The sequence below is a fragment of the Xenopus laevis genome, chromosome 6S, assembly GCF_017654675.1.
Source record: "Xenopus laevis strain J_2021 chromosome 6S, Xenopus_laevis_v10.1, whole genome shotgun sequence".
Taxonomy (NCBI): Eukaryota; Metazoa; Chordata; class Amphibia; order Anura; family Pipidae; genus Xenopus; species Xenopus laevis.
Genome location: NC_054382.1, coordinates 45101860 through 45119047, shown reverse-complemented (window position 1 = coordinate 45119047; position 17188 = coordinate 45101860). Strand labels below are relative to the sequence as shown.

Genomic DNA, 17188 nt, shown 5'->3' with positions numbered 1-17188 from the left:
ATGCTCTGCCTACTGATATTGTAGATACAGAGGTATAAGGCACAGGCAGTGAAAAATAGCAGGGAGATGTGCTGTGTCATGAAGTGCTTGGACGTCTGTTAGTCAGTTGTACTTCATATATTGCTGGGGCCACTGTGTATAATACAGTATATTGCTGGGCTGAGCTTCTTGTGACATATAATTCTGGGGCCACCCTTTTGTGTCTTTACTGTGCCAACAGAAGTTTTTGCACTGTTCTGGTTTGTTGGAGGGGGGCTCAGTGGTGTGGGTTATTAGGGGTCACTGTGACCTTTTTTATGGGAGCCGCTTATTGTAATTTACAGTCGGTAGAAACTAGTCAGTAGAAAGAAATGTAATTGTATGTAGCTGCATTTTTCCCTTGTATGGGGTCTGCCTGCTTTAAATATTTCTTAAGAAGAGTTGAATAAAATATGTTGGTGTTTAGACCAGGTACTATAGGTTTAATAGAGCAATGTCAGAGCAGTGATAATATACGTACAATGCTAGGACTTTGGGCATTTTAAGTGGCACATTTCTTTAGTAACATGGTAACAAAGCACCCAAAACAGCCCCCCATAGATTTTAATGGTAATCACCTGACAAGTGACATGGATTCTTTTATAGAGTACTGTAAAAAATGAATGCTAACAAAAACACAGTTTAACTAATGCACCCAAAGTAGTCTTGTGTTGTCCTTAAGGTAAAAGTGCGTGCATTTCTGCCATTTGTTATGTACTGTAATGAGGCTTTAAACTTATATTTATACAGTTTTGATATTTTTATAAAGCATTCTTGCTGCTCTACTTCATTTTTACTGGTCTTCTGTGACTGTACAAAAGCTAAATAATTCTAGACTTTTTGTAAGAGTAGAGCTCTTGGAACCTCAAAGGTTTTTCCCCCAGAGCTGACTGCATTGAAGTAGCTTGATTTGTTCTTTGCTGCTGATGAAACAGATACCTTTCTTTGAGTGAGAATAATTCACACTACCAAAGCTGGTAGAAAGACCGTTGTTACATTTCATAAAGATGTGTTGTAATGTGGTTTGATGTAATGTAATGTGGGGACTTTTTCACTAAAACATATAACCATGCTGTAAAGGAACGCTTGGATGATCCAAGCTATGTGCTATTTTATTGCCATATCTTCTTGAAATTTTAATTTTCATAAACCTTTACGCAGTTATGGGAGCTGTTATCCAGAATGCTCGGGACCTGGTGTTTTCCAGATGAGGGATCTTTCCATAATTTGGATGACCATACCTTAAGAAATCATTTAAAAACTTTAAATAAACCCAATAGGATTGTTTTGTATCCAATAAGGATTATTCTATCACAGTTTAGATAAAGAACAAGGACAAGGTAAAGAGAAATGGGAAATCATTTCTAAAAATATGGATTATTTATTCAAGATGGATTCTATTCGAAATGACCTTCCCGTAATTCGGATTTATCTGGATAACAAGTTTCCGGATAACGAATCCCATATTTGTACATGTACAGGACCTGTTATCCAGAATGCTCGGGAGTTAGGGTTTTCCGGGTAATGGATCTTCATATCTTAAGTCTACTAGAAATTCACTTAAATATAAAATAAACCCAATAGGTTGGTTTTGCTTCCATGAAGGGTTAATGATATCTTAGTTTGGATCAATGACAAGTTTCCGTTTTATTATTACAGAGAAAAAGGTATTTCATTTTTTTTTTAAATGTGGATTATTTGGATGAAATGGAGTATGGGAGACAGCCTTTCCGTAATTCAGAACCTTCTGATAACTGATCCAATACCTATACTTGATACTAGTCTCGAAAACATATACCTGAATGAGATATCTACACAAACCTTTTCTTCTATGCAGTTTAATAAAACCTAGAGATTCCAAGTTCATAGGCTAAAATTGTATTTCGATTAGGCTGGTTCCTCATTCTTTTCTGCTACGTTTGTAACAAATAATGCCAGATTAAAGCTAAATTGCAATTTCTGAGGACTGTTTGGTAAATTAGATTTGGAGTTTTCTCTAATGTATTCTCTCAAAGTCGTGCTTCCCATATACAGTCTAATTTTAATTCAGTATGTCTGGGATTAATTGATGAAGTATATGTACAGATCACAAAGCAAAGCAGATGAGCAAGCAAATAAACTGTTATACGTATGAGGCATTAGAAACAAAAATAGTTTTAGAATTGCTGGTCAGGAACAACTGTTATGAAAATAAAATTCAAGAATAGTGGTGGGAGAAATGTTGCTTTGTTCTGTTGTTGCAATTTGAATGGATGGTTTCATTGGGAAATGTAAATTTAGGAAAAAAACTTGACTAAAGTACACATAACACTACATTCACTGCATAAGATAATAACCTAACCCAATGCTGCCGGCTGCTTTGTATTTTTTTGTTGTGTGCTTTTTTTCATGTTTTTTAAAAAAAGAAAAACAGAATCAATAGGAACATTACAAAAAAGGCATACAAAAACAGTATACCAAGTTCCACATTGTTGAATTTTATTATAGCTGGCAACATAAAACATTTCAAGTCCAGACAGCTTTTGCTCATGTCAGGGAGCACATGTTTGAGGAGAACACCCTGCTAACGCCAATATCATTCTAAATTGGAGGGAGATTGGTGTGCTGTGGTTTTGTTATACAAGTTGGGATTGTAAGTGGCAGATGATTAGAGCACAAGTGTAGGCAGTAAGACTTTTGCATGGCCGTTTTGCTTACTATTAATGGATTTGGAGCTAATGTAATAGGCTCAAGGTCTGCTAACCCATTCAAACCTTTGTCAGGTCCTGATAAGATATGTGGTAATCTTCAGAAATACTGCAGCAGGGACCTTGGCAAAATAATTTCATCAGAGAAAGAAGTTTATTTTTATTTTATTTTGTTTTATCAAGCACTGAATACAGAATGCATTCAGCAGCTAGGAGATATCTTTCTAGCTTACAGTTACATAGAGTTTTTATAATGCAGAGTAAACATTATCATACTATCATTTCTGTAATTTGATTGGTTAAAAATTGCTTTACCGTTATTCATTATTTGCATTTTTAACAAATGTTATACAATTACGTATATCATTTTCATCGGTCTCCAGGTTAACTTAACCACAAACTTTTGAAGTTTTATCCAACTTCCCTTTTTATACTTTTTTCATTGCTTTATATTAAACTTGCTTTATCGTAACATTAAAAAAGATTTATATATAATTATTTATATATAATTATTGTAAGCAGTCATTTAATCACAGATACGCGATTATTGATTTACAGTAATTTAATCACAAATAAGCTATTTATTGATATAATGCTTATATTTTCATATGTCATCGAAAGATTTTAATGCCCAGCGCTAACACCTTGTACTTTCAGGATTACAAATAAATGTTATTTATATTAACTTTGCTCCTCTAATGCTCCTGTAATGCACTTGCAATGATGGACATATGTGGGGCAGTCCCACACAAGAGTTCCCATTGGCAGAAGAGGAAGAGAAAAGAAGCTTCATCTCTCTTCCTCTTCTCCTGATGCAATCAGTACTTGGTGACAAAGACAAATAAGTTTAAAACCTGCCCAGTTGATGAACCATCTCATATCCTTCGTATATAAAAATCAGTCAGAATTGCTTAGTGTTCAATACACAGTGTTCAATCATTTGAAGTTTTGTTCGATCTAATTGGCACTTGTGCGACCAGCTTTACTCCTTTAACCTATAAAATTCCTGTATGGCTGTTTTTCTCAGAAAAACAAGGCAGCAAGTAAAGCTAATTGTTCTCAGTTGTTTACTTATTTACAGTGGGCAGCCATGAGCCTAGTGCATCACCTAAACTTCTTCTGAACTTGATGCTAGTTTTTCTGATGCCCTTCTTCTCAAACCTTTCTGTGTGCACTAACATTTTGAACATAGTATTTATAATAATTTGGTGCTGATCGAGGACATAGTAACCTTCAAAAGACCTGGCTATAAAATTACAGTTTTGACTTCAGGTCAAGATCCAAAAGCTGGCCATAGACGCAAAGGTCCGATCATACGAATCAACGTACGATCGGACTTTCCCATCTCCCGACCCTCCACTAACCATTCAGATCAAAGTCTTACCATTCAGATCAAATAAAATAGTAAAAGAACAGATCGGCCGATGTTCTGCCTCTGACAGCAATCGTACGATATGAAGGGTTGACATGCCTACGTGCCAATCCTTGCAGACCTCTGTACTTGTTTTTCTGTACGACCCTGTACTGTCTCTTCTTAGACAACCTTGCAAAAGCAGCATCATGTACCATAAACAATGTTATCAGCTTGCCTTAGCCAAAATATCTTAGCTAATATGCACGCACATATTTGTCTGTTATTTCTCTCTTTCCAATCCTGAATGCTGAACCTATTACAAGACATATACTTTGCTAATACATCACTATATTAGGATGTCTTTGCTTATACCCTATATAAGCCTATGTTTGGACTACTTGTTATTCTGATCCACTTGTTGGTGTTTCTTGGTGCAAGTTCCCCGGATCCGGAATATGAGGCATTGTTGGCCAGACGAAATCCATAGGCTCCAGTAGCAGTCAGTTCTGTTTCCCCAACACGATAGTTGCCTGCTATGAAAATCATACAGAAGCATCTGTGCTCCAGTACACTTTTTTTGGTGATTGTCACTTGGAAATATGGCAGTCCATAAAGATCACCATTAGTTAACTAATCCTTCTTGTCATTTGAGCCTTACCAGATGAAAAATGGTTTACACAATCCTTTCTTTACTCGTAATATGCCAGTGTCTTTCCCTAACCTTTATGTAGACTCGGATCCCAATGATGCTATTCAACTGATGAAGCTATTAAAAAGATCTAGAATCTAGTCAATATTATAAAGGCAAGCACTGCCAATCTGTATCAATATTAAAATATATTTTGGTGGCAAACTTATACAGCAGTAATCTATTTTTCCACCCTTTAAAAGGCTTGTTCATAATTTAGAGAGTAGTATTCTGAGACAATTTTTAATTGGTTTTTATTATTGGCAGTTTTTTCAGTATTTAGTTTTTTGTTTAGCAGCTCTCCAGTTAGGGGTTTCAGCAGCTATCTTGTTGCTAGGGCCTTATTTAACCTAGCAACCAGGCAGAGGAAATGAAACTTGAATAGAGGAAGTTCTAAATAGAAAGATAAGTAATAAAAAGTAATAATGACAATAAATTGTTGCTTCACAGAGGAATAGTTTTTTGGCTGCTAGGGTAAGTGGCCCCCATTTTAAAGATGGATAAAAAAAAGCTGAGATTAGGCTATTTTCTAGCATACTAAAAGTTAACCTGAAGGTGAATCATCCCTTTAAACAAGAAAACACCTGAAACTGTGACTTTGTTGATCTATTTTTTTTTTTTGTCCTAGGGACCCCACTTTATGCTGCACACTTCCGTCCTGGACAGTTTGTGGACGTTACAGCGAAAACGTAAGTTGCTCCTTTAACTTGGTTACCAATTTTTATTTATGTATTCAGTGTCACTGTAAAAGGTTAGGTTTTCATGCGTTCTTTTTTCTCTTTTATTTACATCAACTTTTATCAATATATATATATATATATATATATATATATATATATATATATATATATATATATATATATATATATATATATATATATATTGCAATTCAACTCTCATATTAATATTTACAAATGCATGGTAATTGCGATGGTATATAATATAATTATATAAATATAATATATAATATATATTTGCTTTTAATTTTAAATAAAGATTACAATATACCTTAACGCTTATCACTTATCATAGTGTTGCTTTACATTATCTGTCTTTCTAATATGTTTTTTCCTTTAATTTTAAATGTAACCTGCTCTCTAGTTGCTAGTCAAGATACAATTAAAGATCAGCGCCACAGGCTATGGAAAAAAACAAATAACAGAACCTAGTGCAATATTGTGTGCTATAGTGATTTCTACAAGGTGCTATCTCCAAAATAAAATTATAATTAAGTCAAACAAAGTGCTTTCAGTGCTTGCTTCAAAAGGTAAAATGAATTAAAATACGGTGTTTTCTTCAATCAGTAAAAATCAGCTTCTCCACTCTCTGCTGGGATTGGCAATTTACAAGATTCCTGATTTCAAAACAGCATATTAATATCAACTCCAGGGTATTCTTTTTTTCTGTAAAGACATTAAAAATCAGGGACAGCGCCCATAGTGTAATTTGCCTATATTTTTTAAAAGGTTTTAAAATGTATTGCACTTACATAAGTCAAACTTCTGAGTGCATCAAACAAGCCAGTCTTATAGTGCAGATCATGGAGGTGAACTTTTGCAATACAAAGAGATGGGTTCTGCCGGCGTCTCCCTCTCCCGTATGTTCCACCTGTACATCCACTCACTGCTGAGACCAGAAGTGATGTCACACCTGACGCGTTTCGCTGAGGTCCTGGAGTTGATATTGATATGCTGTTTTGAAACAACTTGAAAAGGAGAAAGCCATCAATCAAGTTTTAAACCGCCACCAGAGAAGCCATACCATGCTTATACAGACTCCCCAAGATACACAAAGAAGGAGCCCCACTAAGGCTCATTGTCAGCAGCATAAATTCAGTGACATACAAATGCTGTGCTCATTGTCTGTTTTGCTTTAGGTGAAAATAACTTTGGTTTGTGACAATTTCTCCAGCATGCACTACATTCCAATTTAGCTGCTGTTTGGAGCTGGAATCGGTTTCCAGCACTGTGGAGAATAATGTGACCTCAATATGCTACCCTAAGCTACTCGGACATTGTTACGAACAGCAAAAATTTTTTTTTCCAGATTTCTACCAGTGGGCACAATAGGACTATATGAATTTAGTACCTATCATGTATTGGTGGTAAAGGGAGAGCAAGAACTTATGTGCTTGTATTCCTTTTGCCTCTTGGGTAGTGATGTATTCATCAGGGAAATGCAGGTCTGTTTGTGTTTATTCCATTATGGAGCACAGAAGCTTATGATAATTCTTCTATGTATGCTATATGTGGGGTACTAAGTATATAACACATGGCAAATCGCACCCATTTTTTTTTTTTTTTTGCACTTTGTACCCTATCTTGCATGTAGTTAATGACACCCTATGTTACTTCACATCCAATGCTCTTTCCACTGGAATAGTTATCGCATGAAAAAACTAGCTTCTAGCTGAGAGTCATGGGATGTGTAGTTTAGCAAAGGCTGAACCTTCTCATACCAATGTAACTAATTTTATATTACCAGTACATTTCATCTTCCCATCTTTAGTCAATTAAAATTACATGTTAGATCTCTTCAGTTGTATTTGTGAGTTATAGCTTTTACTGTAGACATGAATAAGAAAGAAATAAATAGACAGGTATTACTAACATAAGTGGAGACCAAAATGCTCTTTCTTTATTGTATTTGAAGCATTTTGCTTGCTCTCTCAGAATATTCTTAACCCCATGCTGTTTCCTTGATTATTATCACAGGAGAACAAGAGCAGCATTAACAGGGGTTGTTTGATTGATTAAATCTGGCAGATGATTTCTTTTTAATGAAGGTTTTTCTTACAGATCTGCATTCCCAGTCTTTTATAAAGGCATGCAGTTTGCACTGCAAAGATGTCACAGTGCACAGTGGACTCCTAGGAATTACATTGGCCTGGAAAATGAATATTCCTACACATCCAGTGTGAAATATTTAGGACATAAAAATACACATTCATTTATTAAATAGACAAAAAGGGAACATTCATTTTGCACTTAAACAGAATGTAAGTGGAATATAGCTATTGGTTTGATTATACAGAAACCCGCAATCATGCAGTCAGGGTTGGAACTAGGGGTAGGCAAAAGAGGTACTTGTCTAGGGAACTGCCTTCTTCTCCTAGTTCCTGCTGACTAAGGATGACCATGATGCAGTGTGCCCCGCTTTTGTATCACATTGCACACCTCCCATCATCTATGCTCCATCCCACTCCTTGCCTCACTCTGGGTAGGGGGTGGCAAATGAGGGAGGCCTGGTACTGAAGGCCCATGGCCCTCTAAAAAGTGGCTTTAAAGTTTGAAAGCCCTGCATTAAGTAGCTATTACATTTTCAAGTAATATTAAAGCCATTTAAAATATGTAACTAATATATATTTGAATGTCGCTTAGAATTACATTTTCTTTCATTATTCAACTCACAAACATGTTTGATTTACTATACAGGTCTTAATAAATCTATATTGTGCTCTAGTCTAATGGCTGGAGGGACTGTAATATGAAGTATTTAGGGCTTCAAATTGTGTAGGTCTTTAACGTGGTGCTGAGTTAAAGCCCCCAACATATCTACAATTGGCAAGGAAGGAATACATGTGACATATCGCAGCTTATAGACTGCACAGTTTGTGGGAATGATAATTTTTGTACTTCCCAATTTCAAATCTGCACTTTATTTTGAAAGGGTCAGTCACTTAAATACTTGTTTTATGTAGTATCTGTACACAAAGCTTCTTGTGCTTTACAGCTGTTCCTCGTCGGTATGTTAATATGTACAAATGCTTCCTGTAAAGCACCACAAGGCTTTCTGTAATAGCCAACACTGATTTGGTCTGAATTTTAAACAAAACAAGTAAATTACTGAATGGTCCACCATCTTTACGTTCTTGCTTCAGGCTGTAGTAATTTTCACTATATTAGTGGTGGTTTGAAAGCTGAAACACTTAGGGATACTGTCATGGGAAAAAATTTTTTTTTTCAAAATGAATCGGTTAATAGTGAGATTTCTGCACTGAAATCCATTTCTCAAAAGAGCAAACAGATTTTTTTTTTATATTCAATTTTGAAATCTGACATGGGGCTAGACATATTGTCAATTTCCCAGCTGCCCCAAGTCATGTGACTTGTGCTCTGTTAAACTTCAATCACTCTTTACTGCTGTACTGCAAGTTGGAGTGATATCACCCCCCTCCCTTCCCCCCCCCCAGCAGCCAAACAAAATAACAATGGGAAGGTAACCAGATTGCAGCTCCCTAACTCAAGATAACAACTGCCTAGTAGATCTAAGAACAACACTCAATAGTAAAAATCCATGTCCCACTGAGATACATTGTTACATTGAGAAGGAAAAACAGCAGCCTGCCAGAAAGCATTTCTCTCCTAAAGTGGAGGCACAAGTCACATGACCAGGGGCAGCTGGGAAATTGACAAAATGTCTAGCCCCATGTCAGATTTTAAAATTGAATATAAAAAAATCTGTTTGCTCTTTTGAGAAATGGATTTCAGTGCAGAATTCTGCTGGAGTAGCACTATTAACTGATGCGTTTTGAAAAAAAACTTGTTTTCCGATGACAGGATCCCTTTAATAACAAAACCGGGACCAAGGAGACCCTGACCGCTCAAGTTAATAACATGTTGTGGTTTTGAAACTTGCATTAATAAATAATTGTTTTGTGACATCTGCTATAGATAAGGTGTAAAAGGATATGTTATTTTTTTTTCTCATTAGTAATCTCTCCTTTTCTGTAATAGTATTCGCAGATACTGCTGAATGTTGATGCAGCTGGTAGCCCTGAAAAGCTGAGTGCTTCTAGCAAAGCAAATTTTACCTCCTTCTTCACAAACCGTTTAAGAATATCTTTATCTTTGTTTGATCACATATTAGGAAAGTATTTGATGATAATTTTCATAATAGGAAGATTGCAGCCTGTAACACAAATAGAATTAATATTTATGGTTTTGTATGTTGTAGGACATGGTACTGTGAATCCCCTTTTTTGTTTTTGCACTTTGTACACTGCATAAGTAGCCACACTCATGTCCCTTTAAGGTATCCTATGATGATTTTTATGATGTCGTTTTTATTTCTAAATTACACTGTTTACACTGCAAATAATTCATTCTACAATATAAAATTTCATTCCTGAATCAGCAAGTGTTGTAATATTGGTGTGTAGGCAGCCATCTCAGGTCATTTTGCCTGGTCATGTGCTTTCAGAAAGAGCCAGCACTTTAGGATGGAACTGCTCTGGCAAGCTGTTGTTTCTCCTACTCAATGCATCTGAATGTGTTGCAGTGGGACCTGGATTTTACTATTGAGTGCTGTTCTTAGGGTTGGATTATAAGATTTTCTAGATCTGAGTATTGGCGGTGGAGTCTCGGAATTGATTTGAACATAGATGTGTTATCTTTATGTATCTGAATTCAGACAGGTTGGGTCTAGAGAGGGCTTGTTGCAAAAGTGGGCGTGTATGTAGGTTACCATTTGTATATAGATGTTCTATACATTTTACTCCCAATTTAGCCCATGTTTCTGCCTCTGTAAAGTTTGCAAAGCGTGATAAATTGCTGATTCCCCTATACGGCGTGCAGGGCCAGAACTAGGGGTAGGCAGAGCAGGCACGTGCCTAGGGCGCAAAGCTGGAGGGTCGCCGGGCATGTACCTTCTTTCTCTTTCTTCTACCCCTAGTCCGGTCGCACCTCTCTGCTATGAAGCCGGCTGAGAGCTAGTGCGTGTACGTGTCTATATACACGCCCGTGCTTATCCCCCATATGCACGCTCGCAAATATCTGCTCCTACGCATGGACACGCGAGACGGCTTGGCCTGCCAGGTAGCCAAGGGCACATGGCTGGTTTGGGCCGGCGTGTCTGGGGTTATGTCTCCTGTCTTGTTAGTTAGTTGCATCATAGTGTCCCAGGCTGGCTTAGTAGCATCTAGCACCAGTGGTAGCGGGCTTACATCTTTTCTGCTCCTATATAAGGCGTTATGTTGACTTTCTATTGGGGTAAAGTAAAGTGTCTCCAGTTGATGCTGGATTCTCTGTGTCAAATGCTTTGGGGTGCTAAATAATACAGTTCATAGTTAGGTGATGCTAGTCCTAACTGCTCTGGTAATGCATTAAGGGTTGGTCTGGAAAGTGTAGGGATCTTGTTACCCCATATAAAAGAAGATTGGGTACGATCAATGTCTAAGAGGGTTTTCTTGGGGGATATGGCATGGCGTATTACTTAGAATGTACAAAAATGTTAAATCAATTTGCATATGTTAATTCTACCTATAAGTAGGAGAGGCAACTTTGTACAGTGGTCTAGGGTCATCTTAAATTTAGTTAGTAGTGGGTGAAGGTTGTGTAGGAGAAATTGTGCTGGGTCTTTATGAATATTTATACCTAAGTATTTAAAAGTATTCGCAAATTTGAGTGTGCACAGCGGGCCCATCATTACTGGAATCTTACCATCTAGGGGAAAAATTATGTATTTTTCCCAATTGATTTGGAGAACCCCCGAAATTGTTTAATTAAATGAAGGGCCGACTGGAATGAGGTACGGTGGTGCAAGATAGAGTATTAAAATTTTTTCTAGTAATGGGTTTTAAAGGAATGACAATATAGAATCTTGTTTATTAAAGGTCGGATTTTAGAGTTTGAGAGTTTAGTGGTGGTTTCAAAAACCTCTGAAACCAGTAAAATCTGACCTTTACTTAAAAAGTCTCCATATGTTTAATGGTTGGAAATGTACAGTAGTTCACCAAAAACCAGAACACATGTTGATCTTCTATAATCCTTTTATCCAGTTAATCCTTTGACAATTGTTTTGGATCTGTATGGCCATCCTATGTAGAAGCATCAGCATTGTGCAGTTGCTGGGTATATGCAGTGTATTACCTTCAGGGCACCCTTAAATATGTGTGTTTATAATGTTGTATTCAGGTGTCTTATTTTCTTCCTCTTTTTATGCTTTACAATTGAGAATACAATTTTCCTTTGAGCTGAAATATTAGTAAGATATGTCAGGTTCCTCTTACTCTGCAGTCCTTAGTTTCTGCTTTCAAAAAACATTATAGCTGTAGTTTAATTAAGCACACATTTATCATTATCTTTGTGTAATTGCAAAGGTGCAAAGAATAGATTTGGGATGTTTGTGAAAAAGAAATGGAAAGGTCACTTCCCTGTGGTGCTTCTGTCTTTCTGGAATACCATGATTGTGCTGGCATCATGCAGCGTTTTGGAAACATTTGGGTGACATTTACGTGGAAGGATCTTCCTTCCAATATAGCAGCAGGGTTGATCTCTTACCTTCTGTATGATTACTGGAGTTGTTTACTTGGTAATAACATGAAACGATTGTATATTATTTCATAACTGAAGGCTGAAAGCTTGTGTTGCATAATTTTGTAGTTTTTGTATGTGCAAACTTGTGTCTAGCTAAAGTGTTAGACTAGAGTGCAAAGGATAAACAGCTTTGTCCCAAAATGGTTTCCCAGACACTACCATGGGACCACATGGGTCTCTTTTGTTTCACTTAAGTGCACTGGGCACGGTCTTCCACACTCCAAAAATATATACAGGCAGGTTAATTTCCTCCTGATAAAATAAACCATAGTGTGCGTAAATGATAGGGGACATGCATTATCAGTTTCATTGAGGCAGGGACTGATGTTTTTTTTACTACATATCAAATCAGTGGTGCTGCCATGTTCCATACCTTGGTTGAAACTAACTTTTGCTGTTTCTTGTTATATATCTCCCCCCTCCCCCAAAACTTGTAGCATTGTATGATGTTATACAAAGAAGGACTGAGGTTTGCACACAAATTAATATTTTTATTTAGAGTACATAATGATTACCCCTCCAAAATAGAGCATTTTTCTAAGCTAAATAGTAACACTTGCTATAAATAAGACCTGAGACCGACCCCAAACCTGAATCTGTACCTGCAGCCAAAAGTCATACCTGCAACCCATAGGCTACCCACTTTTTTGTAGGTAACGCATGGATACCCAACCCACTGCAGGACTCTAGTCCCAGGGGCTCACCATCTTGGATTTTGTTAGGAAGCTAAGTTTAGGCATACCTCCCACCTGCCCCGTGTTTCTTTTTGATCTCCTGCACTGACGCCAGAAAAACTTTCATAATTTGCAAAATTTTGTAAACTGGACATGGTAATTAAGGGATGTGGCCATAAAATGGGAGTGGTCAAAAAATTTTGCCTCACTACACACACCAGATCTTTTTGACCCTCTTTCTTTTTCAAATGTTGGGAGGTATGGTTTAGGTGTCGTCACAAATCATCAAGCAAAAAATTGGTCTTAGAAGCTGATGCTAACAGGCTGGTTATGAAACTATGATGCTAATTGTACTGGTTTCTGAGCTGCCATGTAACGAGAATGTGAATTAATTACCAATCAACCTTTTATTTTGACATTTATAATATATATATATATATATATATATATATATATATATATATATATATATATATTGAAGATGTATACAGAAGAATTACATTTTTTTAAGTATTAACATGCCATTCATTGTAGCACCGGAATAAAAAAAATCTGTTTTTGTTTGCAGTAGGTATTAGAGTAAAATACTGTAGAGTCTTATAGTTTCCCAGTGTGGCTCTAGGCAGCTGATCGTGATAATGTGCAAATCTGTCTTCAAGGAATTGAAACTAAGGGTAAAGGTTACTAAGAAAATGATTAGGTTGGAGATAGAACGGACCGTTATTTCACAGCACTTTCTTGCAGAAATATCATAAGTTGTCTTTGTGAAATGCTTTACAATTTTAAAGGCATACTCCACAACAGTGATCTTTGCTTTATTACTACTAATCCAGAGAATATACGGCAATGTAATAACAAGCACAAAGTTTTCTGTTGTCTAGTTCCCAATAGCAGCTAATGATGTTTACCTGTCGACAAATCAGTATATGCTACCTGCTGATTGGTTGCTTTGGGTTATTATAACATCATTTCAAGTGTTTAATGCAATATAAGTTTACTCTGAGGCCAGTAACTCTTTGCGGATAGTAAGCAGGTAGCACTTACACCTGTCTCAAAGCAAACCTCTGATTCGCAGGCTATGCATTATAATAGCACATTTTGGGTTTTATTTCTTAACATTAGAGACAAACATCATCCGTGATGTTGCTTGCCCATTGCAACCAATCAGCAATTAGATTTGAATACCTTCAACTTTTAAAACAAAGATCTGATTGATTGCTGTGGGCAACATCACTGGCTGATTTGCGCATGGAGTCATGCTTATTGCCACATGCCCCATTATGAAACATGGGATATGGTATATGGGTTCTTAATATTAGTGCATTGGCACTAACAGTTCACTGTTGACTCTCAGCAAATCTTGTCATTTTTATTATGAAAACAGATAAACTGAAAGATGGTCATGCCTGTTGAAACCCACAAAGCCAAAAAGGCTGGGACTTTATTCAAAATTTGATATAAAATGGATTTAAATAGGCAGTTAGTTATCCAGATAATTTTAAATATTTGGTAAATTTACATACATTTTTTTTGCAGGATACATAGGCTTGTAGCTTGCATGATATTTGCATGCAATCTTCTAATCATCTCTGCAGCTTGCTCTTAGTGATGGCTGTCACTACTGTCATTGCTGTAACTCATCTTCAGCAGTGTTTCCAACCCTGTACCATTTACACTTGCTTTTTTTTTTCTTGTACCAAGTTAAAACTACATTCTTCAAGTAAAATGAAGGTTCTCCATGCCCATCAGAAAAGAGTATTCAGCAGTTTGTGACTTTCTGTTGCACAGTTACATAGGCATATTTATTCACACAAACCAAAGAATACATTAGCAATGTGAATTTTCAGTTGTAAGTAGTATGTTAATATAAGGGCAAATGCAGGTGTTATAAGTTATTACAATGTAGATTGCATAAAAAATACAGGTACTCCAGAGATACTACTAGAGAGTAGAAATTCCTAATGTACCCGCGGGAGCAAGTGCGTAAAATGCATACTAGAAGCTGCCTATACGCGTTCGGCAGAGAGGCGGGGCAAGCAATTACTTTCACTTTTCAGCACTCCTTAGATGTCACTGCTCTTCCCACAATCCCCCAGTTCTCTTAATCATTTAATTGTGTAGCCAATGCATGGGGATGGACATCAGGTCCCCCATTCTGGTGCACAAACAAGATTCTGAGATGATGGAAGGATTACCTTAATAACAGTGTTCACAAAATGGCTCCTGCCTGCTTGCTATAATTATGAATTTCCAGACTGATGGAAACAAGATTCAGATAATTTATATAGTATAATTAAAGTTAATTTTGATTGACTACCATGATAAAATAGGATTTGGAATCATTTTTTTGGGTGATGGGTCCCCTTTAAGTAGTCATTGCTGTCAAAGAATATTTGTAGACGCACATACACCATACACACTTATTTGAGAAGGGTATTTTAACAGCAGTAGTAATTGTTTAATCTCTCTGGTAGTTTATGTATTTGTATTTTTTATCTGACTAATTTTGAATATTATTTAAAGGGGAAATGTCAACCAGACATAAAAACCTGTTTAATAAAAGTTCTTTGAAATTAAACATAAAACCATCCATAAAGCATCCATACCTATTATGAACATGTTTACAAGTCTTAGCTGTCAATCATGTATTGCCTGCTCCACCCTGCCTTAGGGATTGGGACAGCTTCACGTTCGCTTTCACATTCCATTCTGTGCTTTCTAGATGTCACTGCACTCCTCACCACTTAATTGTGTAGCCAGTGCTGTGATTTTGAATTCCAAAACTTAAAGAAAGCAGGTCCCCTTTAATGTGTTTAGTGAGATTTTTAAGTCTGCATAGTTTTCCTAATTGTTACTAATTATATATTTACAGGTTGGGTAGAATGGAGAGTCATTTATTTAAAACAAATGCTGTTTTGCGTAGTGACCCATACAAGAGAGCTTTGAAGGCAGAGAAGTAAACTGCATAGATAGTGGTTGCTTAGCAGGCCCGGATTTGTGGAAAGGCCACCTAGGCCGGGCCTAGGGCGGCAGGTTTTTAGGGGGGCGGCATGCTGCCCAGCCACACCCACATTGGTTCAAAAACACTGGGGATGCGTTGGAGATGCAATCATTTTTTAAATTTCCCATGCGCCAATCCCCATTGCTCAGGTCCAGATGATAAAAATTTGCATGAATAAAGGGGAGGGGACGGCAGTGGGCCTATGGGCGCTCACTATGTAAATCCGGTCCTGTTGCTTAGACAAGATGTAACAATGACTTGAAATACCAGTGGCATTCCTAGGTCAGTCTTTCTTAATCTTCTTTTCCCTCGAATTAGGTCTGGGAATCTTCATGACCCAAATCACTGTTTACAATGCACAAATTATATCAAAAAGATATATGTCCCAAGGCTTTTTTTTTTTTTTTTTAGTAAAAATCAATTATTTATTAATAGTCACATTAAAAAAAGTTTTGGTACATACTGACCCCACATGGCCCACCTTACGCGTTTCTTACCCTCCGGCACTTAGTCATAACTGTTCACTGTTTATCAATTAATTCTATACTTTAATTACTATTACTTATTGTAGCATGCCATTTCACTTTGTTAATGGGGTATCATGATGACCCACCCTAAACAGCATGGATTTCTAATTTTGGGTAGTGCTATCCTAGATGATACAAACATCTATGCAATACATATATTGTTCTCTTTGAGCCCCCTTTAATTCTTGCCAAAAATTTGCCTAAAACAATAAAAATTAATGACTTTTTATTTCATTCACATGCCCATGTATTGAAGCAATAAGCAATGAATCCATACTTTCTTTTAGCAGTTACCACAAATCAGAATGGGTAATGAGCTGGTAATGGTATCATCATGTTCCTCAAACCTAGATGAAACCCACCTGGCTACAGCATGTAAGAAATGTGGCACATTTATTAGCATTGCTACCTTACATATGCTTGGATCAACTCCTTCGTTTTTGCTTGGGTTTTTCTGGATTCTCCAGTTTTACCTCAGAACAAAACAAAAAAAACATGCTGATATAACATTTGGGCCCTAATAAAATGTGTGTGTGTGCATGTGTACATATGTGTAAGTTCCTGGTAAGGAAAATAGATTGTAAATTCTGCTGGGAAATGGAAATTTCTGCTTAATGGGATAATAAATAATAAATATCTATCTGCAGTGTTTGTGCCGTTGAATGCACCTGGTCACATAGAATAAGAACATTGTGATGGGATTTCATTATACAAAGTGATTATTAAACCAAGCTGCTATGAAACAATCAGGATTATTGGCTTATCAAGGCATTTTCTAGACTTAAACAGCAATTAACCCAACAGCCTTGCTTCTTGTTGGCAATCACTGGGACTGTTGATGGTATTGCCAAACATGAAGGGAGGCAGGTACGTAGGTGGGGAAAGTTGACCCTTCACTTTCTGGCTGTAGGGGAGGGGTCGGT

At 36.8% G+C, this 17188-nt stretch overlaps 1 protein-coding gene across 2 annotated transcripts in view; it reads left to right on the top strand.

Annotated features, from left to right (window-relative positions):
* The window catches only part of mrpl3.S (mitochondrial ribosomal protein L3 S homeolog), a 51285-nt gene that overhangs the window by 16825 nt on the left and 17272 nt on the right, over nucleotides 1–17188 (top strand). For both annotated transcript variants that reach the window (NM_001094699.1, XM_018268753.2), the window contains 1 exon segment: nucleotides 5376–5436. In NM_001094699.1, coding sequence (NP_001088168.1) covers nucleotides 5376–5436 — 61 coding nt within the window.